The sequence below is a fragment of the Marmota marmota genome, unplaced genomic scaffold (genome assembly GCF_001458135.2).
Source record: "Marmota marmota marmota unplaced genomic scaffold, marMar, whole genome shotgun sequence".
Taxonomy (NCBI): domain Eukaryota; kingdom Metazoa; phylum Chordata; class Mammalia; order Rodentia; family Sciuridae; genus Marmota; species Marmota marmota.
This window is the reverse complement of record NW_026000168.1, coordinates 10,002,246-10,022,511: the sequence shown is the minus strand read 5'-3', so window position 1 is coordinate 10,022,511 and position 20,266 is coordinate 10,002,246. Positions and strand designations below refer to the sequence as shown.

Below are 20,266 nucleotides of genomic sequence, written 5' to 3'. Positions count from 1 at the left end.
AAGTTAGAGAGGCACACTGAAATATTTATGGTCAAAACAACAAGATGTCTAAACTTCTTTAAAATGTTTCAGAAAATATAGCAGGGGGATAGATGAAACAAGACTGGCAAAATGTTTATTTTTAAAGCTGGGCTGATAGGTACATGTGGGTCATTATATTGTGCTGCCTACTCATGTGTGTATTAGAAAACTTCCATATAAAAAAGTTTAAAAAGTAGTACTGCATTTGCTTTAATCATGATGGCATGCCTACAAATTCAGGAAGCATCTGAGCCTGCCCAAGTGTCACGCTTTTTAAAAACTTAGCTACTCACCAATTCTGATTTTTGTTGTTGTTGTTTTGTGGTGTTGGGGATTGAACCCAGGGCCTTGTGCATACGAGGCAAGCACTCTAACAACTGAGGTACATCCCCAGCCCCGACAACTCACCAATTCTGAAATGAAAGGGGATGGAGGGGGCTGGGGAGATGATACTTTTGAAAAGGAGCTTTTAAGGCCACTGCTGTTCTTGGCAGCCATGTCTGATGAGCCACAGAATCACATGGCACACACTATAAGGTCATTATTCACAACCAAGAGGGACATTTTGGAAATTCTGTTCTTAAGATGCCAAAAATCCTTGTGTGTGTATGTGTGTGTGTGTGTGTTTTGTGGCAGTGGGGATAGAAACAGAGACCTGTGCATGTGGGCAAGTGATCTACACTGAGCTGTAACTCCAGCCCCTAACAGATATGGATCTCAAAAAAATATTTTCAGGTCAATGGACCAGGTGTTATTTCTAGTCAAGGTTAATACAAGCCTTCTCCTCCAGAGGTTTACTGGTTAAGTATAGCAAATGCCTTCAACACATGTTACAAAAGGAAAAAATAACCTGAGGGTGAACTGATGTGCTTTAGGTAACTTCAGTCACCATATGGTGGAAGGACAGAAAGGGCCCCCTTAGGTCACACTGACCTCCCTTCCCTCCCAGGAGATCTGGTCCTGCTGTCCCACATGCCCACCCCTTGAAATCCTGAAGCCCATGTTTTCCAAACAGGAAGCCTTGTCTCCCATGGGTTTTTAAGATGCCAACTCAGAGGGCACCATGTTAGAGTTAGAAGGACCCTCAGCAATTAGCTCATCCAGTGGGTCTCAAATTTGATGGGAAAGAAGCAGGAGGCTCCAGGGAACCATGACTAGGTTACTAGTTTTCCCTGAATTCTGTAGGAAGTTCAACAGCCACACTCAAGTCTCCCAGCCTCTAGCTTGGTGTCAGTATCCAGAAATGCAGAGGCACGTGACCAGGAGCCAAGGAAGTGGCCTGCCCGGAGGTGGAATGGCAGGGCCAGGCCTGGGCGCTAAGTCTCTGGACTTCTTTGACCACGAATTCCACTGTAGAAAGCTTAACACTGAAAGGTGAGGCCTGTCAACCCACTGTCCCCAGATGCTGGCCTGAGTGCTGCCACAAATAACCAGAGAAGAAAATGGTTACAGTGAGTAATAAAAATCTCTTTGAAACATTTTTTTTTTTTTTAAATCAAAGGTAAATACAAACATAATCAAGGCAGTGGCTAAATAACCTGTTTTGACGAGCAGGAGTCGGTGCCTCCATCACAGCCAATGGAGTTCTCCACTGAACCCTCTCCTGTTCACACCCCTGCCACCTGGCAGCTTAGTGAGGGCAGACACCCCTCAGAAAATAGCTTGCAGCCCTGTGTTTCTGTCAGACCTTTTCAGACATGGGTGCTCATGCTTCCTGAAATAGCATTTAAAAGAAAAATGCTGCTCGGCTCAGTGGCCACACCTGTAATCCCAGCAACTCGGGAGGCTGAAGTAGGAGGATTGCCAGTTAGAGGCCAATCTCAGCACCTGAGCAAGGCCACGTCTCAAAATAATAAATAAAAAGGACTAGGGATGTGGTTCAGTGGTGGAGTGCCTCTGGGTTCAATCCTCAGTACCCCAAACCAAAACATAACAACAAAAAAATGGGGTTAAGATGATATTTCAAGTTCAATAACTCCTTCTCTTTCTTTCTTGGCTAAAATACACATACATAGTAATAGATTATTTAAATTATTTTAAGTTAGACTTAAAACTAAAAGCTACCATCTCATTCTTGCCTGAAAATGGGGACCTGCGATCCTAAACGTGGCATAAATGCTACCAGGGACAGTACTAAGGGTGTAGGTCACAGCTGTCCAGTTGCATCTACTCATTTTTTCAAAATTTAAGCCATCGGTACCTCCTCGCACTCCTTTAAACGGGTAGAAGAAGGCCACGAGCAGGTTCATCAGGACGGCCAGGTTGAAGGAGATGCTGCTCCAGAAGGACATGTTGCGGGCACACCAGTAGAGGACAGGCTGGGCTGTGGGAGGGCAGAGGCCATGTCAGAGAGCTGGAACTCCACAGCCCCTCCTCCCCTCCGTCCCCTCCAGTCCACTTGTGCCACTGGTTTCCTTCTCAACAGTAAAAACGATCATTTGTTTCCAAATTGGCACGCAGTGACATCTCATCGGTTCATTTCTGTTTGGAGAACTCGGGAACAGAAGGCCTATTGGGGGACACTGAAGAGGAGGAGGAGACAAGTTGGGACATCTGAAAGCCCTGCGTGCCCCAGTCAACAGCACCAGCTGCAGGGGCTGGGGGTCATCCAGGGTTCATGCACGGAGGGCCTAGTTCCCCTCGGGCTGCTGGGACCGGATGAGATGCCCAGAGAGCCCCAAGAATTCAATTAGGTCTCTAGAAATGTCGGGGAGACACAGCACTCAGAGTTGGTCCAGTTGGGCCTCAAACAAGGACTGGTCCCCTTTTCACATCCCTCCTGGCTCTTAATGCCCCACAGCAGAACAACAATCCCCTTCCCAACACTGAGTCACTTGCCGCTTCCCTGAAGCCTGATGGTCACTCTCAGGGGGCCGGGGAAGCAGGAACACAGGCTGCCGACTAGGTGGTCAGCTTGGAGTCCACATTCCCAGCGGCTCCAGGAGAGAAAGGGTGTGGCACCATGTGTCACACAGGGGCAAGGCACCCTGTGGAAACCACTGCCTTCTCAATCCATTGTGCCCTACGGTGACACCATGTGGGCTGGATATTCTCAGAATAACAAGGCTGTGTCCATGCTCGGCGGCTCCAGGGCACCTTTTCCATTGGTGCCAGGGTAGAGCTGATTTCAGTGTAGCACTAGCATCTCACTCAACATCAGCCTCCCCAGAGACAATGGAGCATGTGGGCAGGGGTCCCTCGCATGCTTTTTTTTTTTTTTCCCCTCCTTCCCCAGTGAAGTCATCATTTAACTTCAGCACAGAGGCCAATGACAAACCCTATGGCCCTATAATGATACTTGCAGCTGCCAAGCCTTTGGAAGCTTCCCTTCTGAACTAAGTTAGGGTCCAACCAGACAGATCCCTGGGTGCTTAACAATCGCTCACAGCAGGTCTGTACTTGGTAAGAGGCGCTGTTTCCTAACTGCAGAGCCGCAACCCAGCCTTCAGATTAAGATGCCTCATTTTACACACAAGGGAATGCCCAGCAATGCGTGGAGGGTGTGGCAATGCCATCACCCAGGGGATCGATGCTCTGGGGTCAGTGCCGGGGATCAAGGTAAATGGCTTGTGTGACCACTCCAGAGAGGCCGACCAGGATCCGGCCAATCACTGGGTAATACTTCATCTTGAGGAAGCGAACTTGAGAAGAAAGATCATCTGGCTTTGAAAACAAAAGCAACTGCGATTCTTTTGGGGCTGATGCCCCCTTTCTGATCTAGATACGAAAACTCCAGAACTGGAGGGAAGAGATGAACGGTAAGGAGGTGCTGAGGCTAAGGAACAGGCACAGAGTCGCAGCATCTCTCCCCATCATGGATGTACCAAAAGCAGGTGGTAAGTTGTGGGGTTGGGGAAGGAGCCGGCAAAGCCCAGGATGGTCAGAGAGCCAATGTGAGTGTCCGTCGTAGGATACCTCAGTACAACCTCGAGAAATGTGCAGTTCACAAGTACATCTTATTTTTATAAAACTAGCATTCTACTTAAATTGTACTACCATTTTGAATCTGAACAAACATTCAGCCCTTTAAACCAAGTGGCATTAATCCAAGAGCAAGAAGGTACATGGAGACCGACCTGGAGGTGCCATCTCTTATTTCCTGGGGCACGTGGAACAGTATTCCATCCACCTGCCTGGACCCTCTCCTTCTTCCCTTCCCTGTCCTTTGCATCCCAGTCTGGTGATGGTTCTGTCTATACAGGTGCTGTCCCACAGGGCTCCCTGTGCTCTCTGTGAGGATCTAAAACCATGTCCACAAGGTCTCTGATGCTCCTCCCTTCACAAGGTGTGGCTAAATTCCCCTCCCCTGAGTGTGTGTGGGGCCAGCAACTCACTTCTAATAAACAGCACACAGCACAACCGCTGGCACCTGACTTCTAAGGGTAGTCACGAAGGGCTCTGTGGCCTTCCTCACTCTCTGGACTCGGCCATTGGCTCTGCTGGGTTGTGAGAACTTGCAGCAGATTCACCCAGAGGCCCATGTGCAGGGGAACTGAGGCCCCTGCCAACAGCCACCTGGGTGAGCTAACAACAGGTGGATGTTCCAGTCCAGGCAAGTGCACAGATGGTGGCCCTGGCTGGGGTCTCAGTTGAAACACTCTGAGTCAGAACCATCCCCCTAAGCTACTCCCAAATTCCTGACCCCAGAAAGAGGTGAGAAAAATCAATATTTATTTTTTCAAGCCACTAAAATTTGGTGGGTAACTTGGTACACAGTGAGGAAATGCAATGAACATGCATTCTACAGTAGGCAAAATGATGGGCCCTAAATGTCCCTATCCTAATCCTCAGGGCCTGTGACTGTCTTACCTTACATGACAGAAAGGACTTGTAAGTCCTTGCATGTGAAAGACGGAAGCAGGAGACTCAGAGCCAAAGCCATGCAGCACAAGAAGGGTTCTGCTAGACACTCTGGGCTTTGGGGAGGGAGGGGACAAAAGCCCAGGACCTCAGGCAGCCATGGCTCTACCAATTTGATATCAGGCTCGTGAGAATGGTGTTGTAGGCACCAGAGTTCGTGGCCACTGGTTTCAGCAGCAAGAGGAGACAGATACATCTCCCCTTCCTGCAGGCTCTCTGGCTGTGCTAAGTCCCCACTTCCCATCTAGATGCTATTCCGGTCCCACCTGTCCTCCCAAGTCTTCCTTTCCCATATTCACATAACCTGCCACTGCCTGATTACAGGCCTAATCGTAATCAGCTTGGTATGGAAGCCACTTAAAATATGCCTGTGTTCTCTGCCCCCTTCCAGAGGAAGGAGCCACGACCTTCGCATGTTGGGTTCTCCACTGTAACCTGCAGCATGTTTTCTATGTCCTTGGGGACTAAAAGTTGCCTGGATCAACAACATCCTGCCACGTCCAGCAAGACAGTGGGATGCCGTGACCCCAGATGGGCGAGTGATTTGACTCACTATACCTAGGACACGTTTTGGTGACACTCTTTCCTAGCCTTTTGCTTAAAGGAACTGGGCTTTGCTAGCTGACCTGGATTCCACATATATGCGTATAAGCAGCATTTCCCAGCTCTGTGCCCATCAGAGTGACAGTCACAGGGCACAGGCGTCAGCATGTGCAACTCTATCTCAGTTTCCTCTTCTAGTTTTCACAGCCCAGTCTGGACTTCACCAGAGCTGTGACCTTCAGGAAAGGATGTCAGAGCGGGAGGCAGAGGCAGGATGCAGGTGGGAAAAGGGTGTGTGTGCCTGCATGCCTGCTGCGTGTGCTGGGTAAGCAAAGCAGAGAACAGGGTTTCTACAGGGCAGAGCAACTAACTGGGTGTCTCAGTTGTTGCAGAAGAAAACACTAAGCAATGTTAACAGTGGAGTCTCGGCTACAGATGTCCCAAAGCACAGGTGACGTTCAGTAAAAGGTAAAGCTGAGCTGCTATGTGAGTAAGCCAGAAAAGACCTCTTCTGCAGAATTACTAGAAGAGAAGACAGACCCTTGGAAGGGGAGAATGCATTTCAACTTCACTGCACTTCTAATGAGTATACTTCTCCCCTCCCTAGATACGCAAATCATGTTTAATTCAGTTATTATTTTCAATTTCTCTCTTACCAGCAGATAGCTTTGAAGCCAATTAAAATCTTCCAGTTGACAACTATACTTGTGTTTAAGCTTCACAGAAACAAAAACTGTTTTCCAAAAACAGAAAGACTGAAAATAAAGGAAGGCAGGAGTGACACTGTGATATGAATCTGGGAATGCCGAGATGGCCATTCTGGAATAAAAGGAGTCCAAGAGGTCATCCTGCTCCTCGCCTTATGGATGAAGGTCTGGGAGCAGTTAACCCACCTGCTGGGGGCCACAGAGCTGGTGGGTGGCAGAGAGAGAATGGAACTGGACATCCTCCTCCTTGGGGCTGAGGTCCCCCCAATCCCCCCAGCTGGAGACACCATCTCAGAAAGAGTGAGACGTGAGACACCTTAACAGAAAGGTCTCTGTTGGTTTACCAGATTTTTAGAGAGACTAACACACACATACACCCCCTATATATATATGGATTGACGAACAATTCTGGGAGAAGAAATATATCTGATCCACTCAGCAGCCACATTCACTGATAAGTATGAAATTAATCGATAAGGTTTGGAGGCATGAAATCGGGACCATTCCCTAAAGCTGCGACTGTGGAACATCGCGCTGACAGGCAGAAGCCACAAAGCAGTTCTCTCCTCTCTCTAGCACAGAACTAGAAAGGTGAGCCCGAGGCAGGTGGGGCTTTTCTCCTCCTCGTGGCAGGGGCATCTCTTTCTTACAGCCCAGCATGGTGCTATCAGGAGCGCCAGTGTTCACCGTGATGCCCGAATTGGAAGAGTGTCGGAGGAATCCACAGGAGGCTCCAAGGACAGGCTGACAGCGGTAGAATCGTGCCTGTATCCTCTGAGGTCTGTACCAAGGAGGATACCCATGCTCGCTGCTGTGAGCCCTTGCTCCCTGGGTCAGGCTCGAGACATGTGGGTACAGGATGGTGTGGCCCAGAATGTTTTAAGATGCCCCTTAGAGACGGGCGAGAATGGAATAGGGATGAGGTGAGGTGGGAATAGGACCTTTTGGCCAATCTGCTTGGACAACCTTCTTTGTCACTAGCAAAGCTAAGGATGCAGGTGGGTGAGGAGAAAAGCAAAGCAGCAGCAGAGGAGGCATGTCTGGTCCTCAGATTAGCAGGGATCAGGGAGAGGACGAGAGTTCCCCGAAACTGACCTATGACACATCTCTCCCCAACCCCAGTCGCACCCTATAGAAAGAGCCAAGAAGATCACAGTGGTAGCTGGACTTCAGCGTTTCAAATAAAAGCCTGGCTCCTGACAGACAGAAATAAAACAGGATCCTTTTTGAGTTGGCCACAACAGCTGGTGCCAAGCTTGTCGTTGGGGCTGAAGGACCACATTAAACCCCTAATGAAAACCAGGAGCAGGGGAGCCCCCTGCGGAAGCCCTATAAAGGTGCCTACCATGAGTCATTTCAGCCAGGCCTGCCTGGGCCTCTCCACGGAACTCGCTGGAGGGCAACGATGTGTCGTACATAAAAAGTTATTCTACTGCTCATAAAATGATTGAGAGCCTCAAACCTGAGCTCCTCGGTATGAGGGGAAACATGGGAGTCTCCAGAGCAGGTGTGCTAGTAAATGAGCAATCAGGCCGAGTGCACTTCCTGCCCACTGAACCATCCTGGGCGCTCAAGGGCCTGGTCTTTCATGGCTCTCTTTATTTATTTATTTATTTATTTGGTGCCAGGGATTGAACCCAGGGATGCTTGAATCACTGAGCAACATCCCCAGCTCCTTTTTAATTTTGACACAGGGTCTCGCTGAGTGGTTTAGGGCCTCCCTAAGTTGCTGCAGCTGGCCTCAAACTTGCAATCCTCCTGCCTGAGCCTCTTGAGTTTCTGGGATTACACCATGCCCCACCTCTATTTCTGACATGGAGATTACAACAAAAAAGGGCATTCTAAGTCATCCATGGAACTGCCACACATCCAGTCAGGACAGATGCTACATGAAGGAAGCCTCTCTGGGGAACTGCCACACTGAGGCTTGGCCCCATTTATCAGCAACTGAAGGGCCACTGGCCTCTGGGAAAGCACATAGATGACCCCCACGTGGCTTCTCTTGGGAGGCAGAGGCACCCCCCAGCTCGAGTCCATGAGACGCCCAGGACCACACCTCTTAGGAACAAGTCCCCCGCGCTGGGACCCACCTCGCAGCTTCTTCTGCCAGTTCATTTCGTTGAAGAGGTCTTCCGAGCGCAGGAAGAAGTCGTTGATCTTGCTACCCTGCTCGTCCCGCTCCGTGGTGTAGTATATTCGCAGTTTTGACTCCTTGGTTAGGAATTCACATATGCTGGGTACTGGGAAGACAATCTGTTCCATCGTTCGGTCTAATCGGACAATCTGGGGTAAAAACAAAGGAGAGACTCAGCGGTCGCCTCCGACACCTTGTGCAGGCTGCAGGCTGCTGGAGGACTTGGGGTTCGAGGTTCAGAACAATAAAGAACAAACTTTTCAGATTCCATGACTTTGGCTGGGCCGTCTCTCTCAGACTAATGTAAAAACCAGTTCTGGTTAACTCTGCTTTTCTAACCTCAGATCCCATTCGTTTTAATGTGACCAGCTTTTACCTGAAACTCACATTGCGTTTCACATACATATTCACATGAGGCTGCTATTGCCCGACAGAACTTTCTCGAGGATGGGATGGTTCTCCATCTATGCTGCCCAGGAGGACGGCGGGCTACAGGTGGCCTCTGGGCATTAGCGTGCATGCTTACTGCAACTGAGGAGCTGAATATTCCGTTATATTTCATTTTCTTCTCAGCAGCCACACAGAACTCTCACACTGGACGGAGCACTGATGGGCCACGGTGTAACCTAAGATCCTTTCTCAGATAGCAAAGCTGAGTTATTCTGCCAGAGGAACTTTATGCAGAGACCTTTGGTTTACATCCCACTGCAGTGACCTCCTACCTCTTACCTGTCAGGGCATCTAAAACGTATGGTATGTGAGCCAAGGTGTCCATGTGATCTGGGATGGCCTCATTGTCTTCTAAGCTAGCTTTGTTGGGCCCCTGGGGTGCCGGTTACCTTAGACAGGTTCAGGGAGCAGAGAGGACAGTCTGTTCTGATTGTCCAAATTCTAGGACACTGTATAGTCCCGGGCAGGTGTAGAAATTTCAAAAGGACAATGGGCCACAGGACAGAGGAGGCATGACCTCTCTTCAGTTTTCCTGCTCAGAAGGTGGAGAAGTCAGGTGAGGCCCAGGGCCAAGGCCCTATAATAAGAGCTGGTTCTTATTCTTCCAATTACTTTGCAGCAAGAGACACGACTCAGGTCACGGCGTGGTGCTGTTGTGGTGTGGGTGCAAGGTGCCCCCTAAAAGCTCTTGTGTTCACGCAGGAATCCGCAGGGTGAAATGACTGGACTGAGAGCTGCAGCCTCAGCAGTCCATCCTAATGGGCTGATGGGGTCCCAGTGACTGCAGGCAGGTAGGGTGTGGCTGGAAGAGGTGGGTCACTGGGGGTGTGCCCTGGAAGGGTGCATCGTCCCTGTGGCCCCTTGGTCCCCTCTCTCCTCCTCTGCCTTCCTCCTCCCTGTCTGCTTCCTGGCTGCCATGAGCTGAGCAGTTTCCCTTAGCTGGGACCTGGTGTCATGATGTCCTGCTTTGCCATGGGCCCAGAGCAATGAAACTTTCTAACCATGAACTGAGATCTCTGAAACTGAGCTCCAAATAAACTTTTCCTCCTCTAAATTTTTCCTATCAGGTATTTTGGTCACAGTGATGAAAAGCTGACTAACACAAGTGGGAAAGTGTCCCAGAGGTGGGACGGGTTCCCAAGCCCTGGCTCCATATTCTCTTAGGGACGTGGTCTGTAGACCAGTGCTTCCCAAATCTAGCTGGAACTCAGGTTTCGAAAGCCTTTGTTCTCACACTAGTTCTGCCCACGACCTAACCTCATAGAACTAGAATCACAATGTGAGGGGTTAGTGACCAGAACCTGCCTGGGATCCAGCTCTCAAGGTAATTCTGATGTAAACAGGGGGCAGGGACCATTCTGCAGTGTCCTGCTATGGAGAACCTGTCTGCTCCACACAGTCAAGCCACTGGGAATCAGTCCTGCCTTCTTCTGAAGGACACCATGAGAGACGTGCATCTGGGCTCAGGAGGAAAAGGAGCAGGAGGAGTTCCCGAGCCCGGGGCCACCTAGCCTGACTCCCAGTGAGGACACCGGGGCTGTAAAGAAAGCCCCAGGAGGTGAGGAACTGTTCCCTGGTTCCCTCAGGTAACCCCAGGGAAAACCTGAGGGAAGGGGAGGGTGTTGGCCAAAGGCAGGGACATCTAGGCATTTCTGTCCTTTTTTAAAAAAGCCACTTAGAAGTGGGAGGCAGGAGAACTTCTCTAGTGTTTCTCCAGCCTCTAGTGGTCTTCTCCCCAATAAACAAGGAGCTCAACAAAATGACCTCCAAGGTTCCGGTCTCCTCTGACATTCTACGGCACCAACACCTAACACGTGTCTTCCAAGGGTTCCAGAGGACAGAACTGGCCCTGTGGCCAAGCTTCTTGACATGCATGATGAATCAAGAATATGTGCTCACCTACTCAGGCACATGAGCAAAATGATACATTACATTAGGATGGCCTCGAAACCTGATTCATCAGAGAAGAACACATGAAAAATCTCCATCTTGAACATGCTCACTGCTCAAAGGAATGTGCTGCTAGTCCTTGTGAATGTGAACCCTCCTTTCAATGCTGATGCTGAGCTTGGACATTTCCTTGTTGGCAAAACATGACACATCATCCCTTACTGCCACAGGCCTGGAGATGGAAGCCCGTGTTCCCTGGGATGCTAAGAGACAATTCAGGGGACATAAAACGCATCCCCAGGCTCGGGGGTCAGACAGACGGGGATTAAAATTCCAGCTCTGTCACTGACAGTTGGAGAAGGAACAAGACTCCCCTGAGCCTTACGGCAGTGGTTCTCCATGTGAAAAATGGGGACATTACCAACCAGTTCAAGGAGGATTATTAGTAAGACCTTTTTGTTTGGTTTAACATGCAGATGTGACTGTAGTGTCGCTGAGTGAGGCTCCCCAGTGGTCCCATCGCCCTGGGGTCCAGTCTGGACTTCTCCCAGGGATGGTGCACCAGATCTGCAGGCTCGGGGCTGCCCCCTCCCTTCAGCTCCCTGAACTGCAGCCTCTGGGCCTTGCTCATCTCCACCCTCCGGAGAATCTCCCCTCCCTGGGTCTGAGAAGCTCCTCGCCGGTTCATGAGGATCTGCACTCAGAGGCCACTTCTTTAGAACAGGCCTCCTGGGCATTGCAGTCTGCAGCACGTCCCCTCTGCTGGGCTTTCATTTATGCCACGTCCTTGTGGCCTGGCCACAATCTGTCATGAGATGTCTCTGTACGGCTCTGCTCAGAGCCCACCTCCTCTCCAGCCCTCAAGCGACACGACAGTGAGCCATCACTGGTTAATCCACACCTTACACAAGACCTGGTATAGAGGAGGCGCTCACAGCACCTTCACTGCTCAGATAAAGAATGTGCACAGGCCCGGCACAGGGCATTGCTCAGTGGAGGCCTCAGCATTGAAGGTCGGCGCCAGGCTGACCGTGCTTACCTCGATCTGCGCCGTGTGCTTGGCATAGAACTCCAGAGCTTCGTCTCCATCCACCTGGCCGCCAGGCTTCAGCATGGTCTGAAGTTCTTTGTTGTGCCGAGCCAACTAGAACGCAAGTACAGAAACACAGGGACGACGTCTCCACAACAGGAATGCATGAGCTCTTTCTAGCTACGAGTTTCAAACAGTGCATTGCAACCAGCAGCAAGCGGAGGGCAAAGGAGCTGGGAGGCTTGCTACCTTCTCTCTAGGTGCCTCTGCACAGGGGTCATTTGGAGAGCCTGGTAGAAAAGTCCTAGAAGCTCATACAGGGTCCTTGCTTCCCCTTGATTTCATTTCTTTTCTTTTTTTCAGGGGGTGGGGGTAGCAGAGATTTAACCCAAAGGGACTTGGCCTCTGAGTCAGATCCCCAGCCCTTTTCATTTGTTATTTTGAGACAGGGTCTCGCTAATTGCTGAGGCTGGCTTTGAACTGGTGATCCTCCTGCCTTGGCCTCTGGAGCCGCTGGGATTACAGGCCGTGCCACTGCATGAGGGTCCCCTGATTTCTATATAGACAGGAGGGTTTTCTGGACAGTCCTGCAGAGCCTCCATGTGGAATGTTCAGAAGCCCTTTTGGAGGTCAGATGCTAATCATGGGGTAGAAATGGGGTGGGGACCTACCAACCTCGGGCCCAACCCCATCATTGCTTATAGCCAGGTCTCTGCTCGAGGGACAAAGGGGACAGGAAACAGGAGCTGAGTTATGGCCTGCCCAGACCCCCCCCCCCAAAATCCAAGAGACATCAGCACCCAGAAAGAGGAGGATTAAGAACCTCCTACAGGGAACAGGATTAAGAAAGGAGACACTGGGATGCCAGGGCACAGGGCATCACCCTATCCCCCAAGGCAGAAGGAAGTCCTAATGACAGGTTCCCACGGACCTCACATACGGCTGGGGGGGAAGCTGGAGTTTACTCCTTTAGGTTGTTGAGAAACTTGGCTGTATTTATAAGAAAGGCTGGGACGCCTTTCACAGGACTCCAGACGAGATCATAAACCACCGACTGTTATTGCCCAGGGGTGGGTGCTTATAAGGGGGATTTCCAAGTCTGTGACCCCAGCACAGAAAAGTCCTGGGCCTCAGATCAGATGCCAAAACTCCCGGGAGCCACATTCTCATGAGTGCAGCCGGCCCTCAGAGAAGGCCGTCAAGGAGGGCCAGTCCCAGGCCCACAGCCCTCAGGGAAGGCCCTTGGGCTTGGAGTGGTGGCCTTGGGCGCAGAGTCTGCAGGGGCGTAGGAGCTCATACCTGGTGGGCTAATATGTAGATGTTGTGCCCCACGTTCCTGGGGGAGGCAGCTCCATCCTCACCGTTTTCTCCATCCTCAAATTCGACTTCGCCTTGCATGTAGGCCTTCTTGATCACTTCCACCTGCAAGAAGGGCCGAGGGGACCCTCTGAAGACTGGCGTCTGTAGCACCCAGGTGGTAATCTCCCCTCCCGGGCAGATGCTGCTCACCCAGTGCAGCAGCATTTCCTAGCGGGCTTGGAACTCAGCCTCAGAATCCTTCCTAACACTGCTGCAAGCAGTCGAGACCTTTACCCTCCACAGACAAGGAAGCAAATTCATTCACTCTACTTGGAGCAAGAGATATTCTATGGCTCCTAATTTAAAAGGGGGCAATGGCTATAAAAGCACTTTGAAAAGGCAAATATGATACAAATGTAAGTTAGAAGCCTGAATTTTCCTATCTCCACATTTCTTTCCATCAACTCTCCCTAATCCCAATTTTGTCCTTTTAGGAAAAATCTGCTAAGAAATCCATTTGTTTTTAGAACAGCTTGTTTTCTTTTCTTTTTTTTTTTTTGGTGCTGGGGATTGAACTCAGGGTCACTCCACCACTGAGCTACACCTCTGGCCCTTTTTGCAACAGGTCTTGCTAAATTGCTGAGGCTGGCCTCAAACTTGTGATCCTCCTGAGTCACTGGAATGTGCATAACCGTGCCTGGCTGTGAAATATTTTTCTTATTCAGTTCCCTTCCCCCACAAGCCTACACTATGTGAAAATAATAGACAACTAGTAACATCTATTGACCGCTTCTCCTTGGTGCCAGGCACCGTGCTTACTATTTTCATGTTCTTTTTAAAAATGTAATGCTCATAGGGCTGAGGCTCTAGTTCACTCGGTAGAGTGCTTGCCTCGCATGCGCAAGGCCCTGGGTTCAATCCCCAGCACCACCAAAAAAAAAAAAAAATTTAATGCTCACAAACATTTTATAAAGTTATCAGAGGTTTCATTTCTTTATGGACAAAGACAGTAAGAGAAAAGAACACTGATGAAGTCACAGTTAATGAGCTCAGACGCCTTCACAGTGCCACAGCTCTGTCCCTGGTTCTATGCACCTGGCTTGGCTCATGCCCCCAGCATCCTGGAGCCTTTCTGTCCCTATCTTGCTATTTCCACTCACCTCATCTCCCAGGGAGCAGGAGCTGAGTCTGCCTGTATCCAGACCCTGCCCTAGTGCCCAGCACGGTGCCCTGGCTGATGGAGGGCCTGGCCAGGATTTATTAAATGAACAAATTGTTCAGGATTTCATCATTTAAAGAGTAAGAACACCTCCACCCCCTAAGTCGTACGAAAGATTCATTTTTTTTTGTTTGCTGGTGTTTTGGCTTTTTTGATGGTTCAGAAGGCAGTTTAGCCACAAGGCAGCAATCTGGAATTATTTCTCATTACCCAAAATCAAGCATGTGGAGAGCCACCCATTTCTGCACCGAGGCCAGTTCAGTCACTGGGTTGAACTTTGGAGACAAAGCCTCCTTCTCTGAGCTTTGATTCCTGCCAAGTTCCCTCCAATATCCAATCAGGCAGACAGCATGTTGTGTAGGATGCAGGGCCACAACACGCACAGTGCACACATGCACACACACTCTGGATATCTGAGCGTCCCTCTATCTAGACACTTAGAGCCATGTTTGTTCCAGGAAGTCCGACTCCTCCTGTGAGCCAGAATGATGTTCTCCAAGCACAACGGGGCCAACCAGGAACTAGAGGCAGCCACAGCATGGGGTGCTGACATTTCCCCACCCAGGACAGGCCAGAAGAGCCGGGTGCTTTCTTAGTTCAGGAACGGGATCTCTGCAAGGTCATGCTGACCCTACTCAAGAAAGATAACCCCAAGTCCCCAGCACTCCCAGTTATACAAGCTGTTACACAAACGCACAGAGGACTCCCAGCTCGGGCTGAGACCTTACTCCCTGACCTCGGAGATCAAAGAACTGGGCTGCTCTTAACTTTATTTAAAGAAATACATGAAGGGACTTTGGCCTGTGCACATCTAGGTCAGCAGGAGGCAGAGCTGTTTTAATGCCCTCATTTAAGTCTGTCAGCTTCAGTTTGTTTGTATGGGGAAAAGTCCAAAAAGAGAGCTCTGCCCTCTGCTCATGTCACCATCTCTGAACGCTCCTCGTCTGACAGTCTGCAGCCCCAACTCCAACCTCGAAGTCACAGCCCCCTGTGAATATCACCCCTCAAAAATAAACCAGATCGTATTTTCTCCAAAGAAAACTCAAGCCAAGAAAGCACGCCAGCCATCCAAGAAACTTCTCTTCCATTGTCCAGACCACTGGCAACAAGAACGGATGTGATCTCGTCACCCCCAGAAAAAGACGTGGCAAAAACATCAGCAAAGAATAGGAGTGAGCAGAAAAGGGGCTTCGATTCACAGAGGACTATCGTGTGTCAGGCACTGCACTAGGTTAGATGTGAACCTTCTCATCTAGTCTTCAAAACAACGCTTTGGCCCAGGTGACTTCATCTTTCTTTTATGAATCAGGGAAGTGTGAGGTCGGAGAGGTCAAATGGCTGCCAAAACCTCACAGTAATGCATCTGAACTTGGCCAGTGAACTTGACCATGCTCTGCACCCAGTCCTCCATGAGTGGAAAACAGAGAGGGTGGCTTCTGGATGCTCCAGGGACAGGGAACACATGTCCAGTGCCCTACGCTTCACCTCCCCACCCGCTCAGGGGCCTGAATTGCGAGTTTTCTTCATCCTTCTGGTTTGAGGAATCTTGAAGAAAGCTTCCTTGAGCAGGTCCCAGGTGCTGCTTTGATGTTCCCAACTCACCAGCTCCTTCGGCCGCATGTTGTAGAGGATCCTCTCGGCATTCTCACTGTCGTGCCTGCTCTCCATGATGGCCAGCAGCAACTTGGAAGCATTGTTCTAGTTGGAGAAAAGCCAGGGTGAGAGGCAGGGGAGATGCGAGGGCGGGGGACTCAGGTGTGCAGCCTGGCTAGACAGACAGGCATCCACCTGGTGGGGAGAGGACAGCACAGACGCTCTGCACCAGGCAGAGGAGGTGCTACCTTCAGACCCTGCGACATGCACACAATCCGATTCAGGTCAAAGAGATGCAGGTGTCAGCTAATGGAAGACTAGCAAGTATTGGAATTCTAAACCTGGGTGCTGGCGGGTGCCAGTCACCCCCCAGTCTCCATGGGGGATCGGTCCCAGGACCCCTGGGGAACCAAAACCCAGGGATGCTTAGGTCCCTTATAGAAAATGGCATGGTCTGTGCCTATAACTGAGAACATCCTTCCAAATACTTCTTCTCTGGACTATTTATGATAATACATAACACAATGTAAAGTATAAAGTCAATAATTGTTGCTGTGCTCTATTTTTTTTAGGAAATAATAACAAAAAAAGACTGTACATTTTCAGCACAGGTCCATTTATTTTTCCTCAAATATTTTTGATCCTGTGGTTGGCTGACCCTGCAGATATTGAGAGGCACACGTGGAGGCCTGACTGGGCTGTCACTCTTGGTGACAGGGCTGTGCACAGGCCCATGCCGACTTGATGCTCCTGAGGAGTGGAGTGGCAAGTTCTCTGCAGGGGCAGATGAGTGTAGAGACACTGCTGCTCAGCCCTGCAGGCCAGAGAAGACAGGCAACCAGGATAGTTCTTCGTGGTCTGAAAATATTTCCATCAGTACCCATAACTCCAAATACCATGAGAGTACAACTAACACACTTAACCAGAGTGACCCAGAGGAACACTGCCTGCCTGCCAAGCTCTGTGTTCCCATCCTGTTAACAGTGCCCATGTGGCTACACCCTGTGGATCTTGGCTTGACCTCACTTGAGGTCCTGGGCCACAAGGATTTGTATGCTTTTTGTTTATAGGACTCCAAAGATCTTGGCTTTTTTTTTGGGGGGGGGGGGGTGTTCCTCCCCAAGCTTCACAGCAGCTCAGTTAGGTTGCTGTGCTGTCATAGGACAGAACTTTCTATAATTATCCTCAGATCCTCAGACTGTTGAATTAGTGGAACAGGTCACTGAAATGCTGCCCTGGAGCACATGAATGTCTCAGGGTAGTCCAGTGGCTGATAAACGGTGTGTTTGCACGATGCTCAAATCAGGTGTAAAGCAAAATTTCTCAAAAGGAGATAAAAGCACTGCCCCCACCCCCAAAAAAATCCATATACCCCAATCAACTAATTACACTCTCCACTGAAGTTCTAAAGAAAAAATAAAAATAACTGTGCCTTCCATGCAGCAAACACAGAGCAGTTTTCCAGTGAACCCTGTAGTTCTGGGCCCTTCCATGATAATGATGAAGTGCTCAGTGCTGTATGTGGCTGTAAGCAAGGGTACAGATCTCAACTCGCCCCAACATGGGGACAGCTAGGAGGAAATGTGCTCAGTGACAATAACACCTTTGCACACACCACGGTGGGTTTCAAGTATAAGTTTCAGAAGTGAACCTCTGGATTTTTTTGGGGGGTGGGGGGTGGGTAGGGTGCTAGGAATGGAACCCAGGGTCTCGTGCATGCTAGGCAAGTGGTCTACTGCTGCTCTACACCCCAAGTCCTAATTCTTTGGATTCTGTGAGAACCTTTGGAACCTCAAAGCAAGGGGAGAGTTTGGGGGCTCACTCAAGAAGTCACTTTCTGGGATGGTATATGAGTTGTTCACATATTTCAAAACCAGATTATAAACCCTGCAGCTTAGGGACCTTGAAAGCACTGCTTTTACTCTGAAAAGCTATTTCAGTGTTTACAGAGAGTCAAAAGCTGGTGGTGCTTTCGTATCAACTACGTGAAGGCTTCCATCCACACATGGGTCATCATGGGCCTGAAGGCACATTCTCAGTGTACTGTCCTTACTTTAAACATTACTAGCCACCCTTCTGCTAATTCAGGACTCAATTTTTTTAAAAATGTATTATCCTGATTAAGTAAAAATGGATTTTTTGAGGTACTAGATTGGTTGAAGCTTAGTACAACCAAACCTATCCTTTTTCCTCAAAGGGGGAAAAATCTAGAAACCCCAGAGAGAAGAATCTTTCCATCGTCTCCCAGCCTGTAGCTTTTGGAATGCGGGCTTCTGGTTCTTGGATGCCAGGTTCGCTTCTCATCTCTGAGTGACAGGTGACCTAACAATTGAAAAGCTGGTACCTGTCCCAAGGCCCTTATTTGGATAGTGCCACATTTCAGTGAGTACATGTGACTTGGCTCTTTCATGCAGCTCAACAGAACCGCCACTACTACCTAGCTCAGGACCCTGATTGTGTCACGACGCAGCACCAGCACCCCTCCTCTCAGGGCTCTCAAACTTGCCTTCAGTTCTAACACGAGGTCCATGCGCTTCTTCCCCAGAGGGTTGATGTCGTTGAGGATCAGGGCTGTGATGATGTCGATGCCATTGGACTCGTGGGTGGCGATGCAGTTCTGGGCAGAGAGACACACAGACATTCACACAAATGCCGGACGTAAATCAGAGGTCAAAGGCCAACAGGCTCAGCGGCTATTTCAACACAATGTCTGCTGCTCCCAGCAATGTCTCTAGGGGAGGGCTGCAATTTTCCGTGAGAAAGTGGTAAAAATAAAAGACAGATGAAAATCTCTAGTTTCAGAATTAACAGTAAACAGCAGGAAAGTCCCCATGCATGCTAACTGATAAATTGGTCTCATCTGATCCAAATAGTGCCGTGCAGTAAGCTTTTGTTCTTAAAAGGAAAATACAGTGCGTGACTGATACCAGGGTTTGAGCCCTTTTTCCCCTTTTAAAGTGTATTCCATTCCCCCTGACGTCACTCATTTTGTTTTGGTGTCTTTGCTTAAGGCATAAGTTTGGAAAGCAAACTTCTGGTTTAATTCACACAATATCAAAATTAATCATCTTGCCAAAGCACAACCCCCTGCAGCCTCTTGCTTTCCAGGCCTCTGTTTGGCAGAAAGGCAAACCCAAGGTTTTAAGGAAATTCCCTGCAATGTCAAAGAGAGCCTTTCCCTGAAGCCAGGGGCATTTCTGTGCTCCTTCTCCTAGCTAGGACTGCACCATCGGCTCCATCAGGACACCAGGAGGGGAAAGCAGACCTAGCAAAACACTATTCTCACATTCCCAGGCGACCAAGGCCAGGTTTTATGCAGGCCACGAGACGTCTGTGGAAAACTACTCTCCTTGGAGTGAAGGTCCTGTCTCTCCAGGTAACCAGCACTGCACGCCTTCCTGGCCACCTGAAGACTTGCTCTGCCCACCCCAGCCAGAAAGGAGCTCCAGCATGGAGTTGTGAATCACACTTGGTCCCGCACCAAGGCTCAAACTCACCCCCTCTTCAAGATGCCACCTACAAGCCACGACCCTACCAGGAAGAGAAGTTCCGGGCTCCATTCCACAGCACACCTCCAGGGGCCAGAGACCCATCTGCTTTGCCTCAATATCCACAGCGTTATCATGGCAACTAGAAATGTCCTCATGTTGCTTTCAAGCTGTTTTGTGTGGAGACCTTGTCTCTAAGTTCACATCCCCTTCAAATAGCCTCTTTTTAATCTTTCCTGGTATTTACAATAAATCACCATTTTTCTGGTGCTAATGTAGCCCCCCTCTTCCACTTTATCACACCGACCCCTAAAAAGTCAAGTTAGAGCTGAATGTCCAACCAACCCAAGAGGCCAAGGTCAAGCCCTCCAGAGTCCATCATTAGGTGAAGTTCTGAAGGCTGACAAAGTGGGAGCAGTCTTTCCACCTCCAGTCCCACCGACTCCCTAGGGCAGCAGACAGATGTGAGGTGACTTCTGAACCAGCTTCTTTTTTTCCCCCGTATTTCTATCGGTGTGTTTTAACCATATCTAACGGCAAGACTTGTTGTTACCTATCTGTACATGCACAAAACAAAACCATATAATTTGGCCAACATCATTTCCCAGCATTTCCCATTTCGTCTCCTCCACTGATCTCCCTTCCGTTTTCATGAGACCTGAACTAGTCTCATCAACACTTCCAAAATGATAAAGCAATTGCAGATGGAATCACCTGGTTTTCATGGCAAGGTCCCTGACAGTATTCAGTCAGACTTTCCAGGGTTTGGTTGATAAGCGCGACATTCTTCTCGTTGATGTACAGTCCAAGGAGCCCAAGGCCACCAGTCGTGCTCCCACAAATACAGTCCAGAAACTGCAGCGTCTCACACACCAAATTGTAGTTGGTCTTGTTATTTTGGCAACGAAGGAAGTTCTGCAGGTGGAGGTGGGGGAGAGAAGAGGGTCAAGGTCATTGCCATGCTGACAATCTGTAACAGGTTGTGCCCTGGACTGGTCAGCAATTAGGCAGCCAGATGCAGCATGGGATAGA

General features: G+C 49.6%; 1 protein-coding gene across 19 annotated transcripts in view; it reads right to left on the bottom strand.

The window, feature by feature from the left end:
• Positions 1 to 20,266, bottom strand: part of Itpr1 (inositol 1,4,5-trisphosphate receptor type 1) — a 389,291-nt gene that overhangs the window by 125,126 nt on the left and 243,899 nt on the right. For 18 of the 19 annotated variants that reach the window (XM_048787037.1, XM_048787038.1, XM_048787040.1 and 15 more), the window contains 7 exons: positions 19,949 to 20,149; positions 18,253 to 18,363; positions 15,756 to 15,851; positions 12,935 to 13,057; positions 11,645 to 11,749; positions 8,222 to 8,414; positions 2,222 to 2,344 (listed from right to left, as the gene is read on the bottom strand). In XM_048787037.1, the coding sequence (XP_048642994.1) occupies positions 2,222 to 2,344; positions 8,222 to 8,414; positions 11,645 to 11,749; positions 12,935 to 13,057; positions 15,756 to 15,851; positions 18,253 to 18,363; positions 19,949 to 20,149 (952 nt within the window). The remainder of the gene's footprint in view (positions 1 to 2,221; positions 2,345 to 8,221; positions 8,415 to 11,644; positions 11,750 to 12,934; positions 13,058 to 15,755; positions 15,852 to 18,252; positions 18,364 to 19,948; positions 20,150 to 20,266) is intronic. The other variant, XM_048787047.1, reaches the window with a different exon arrangement.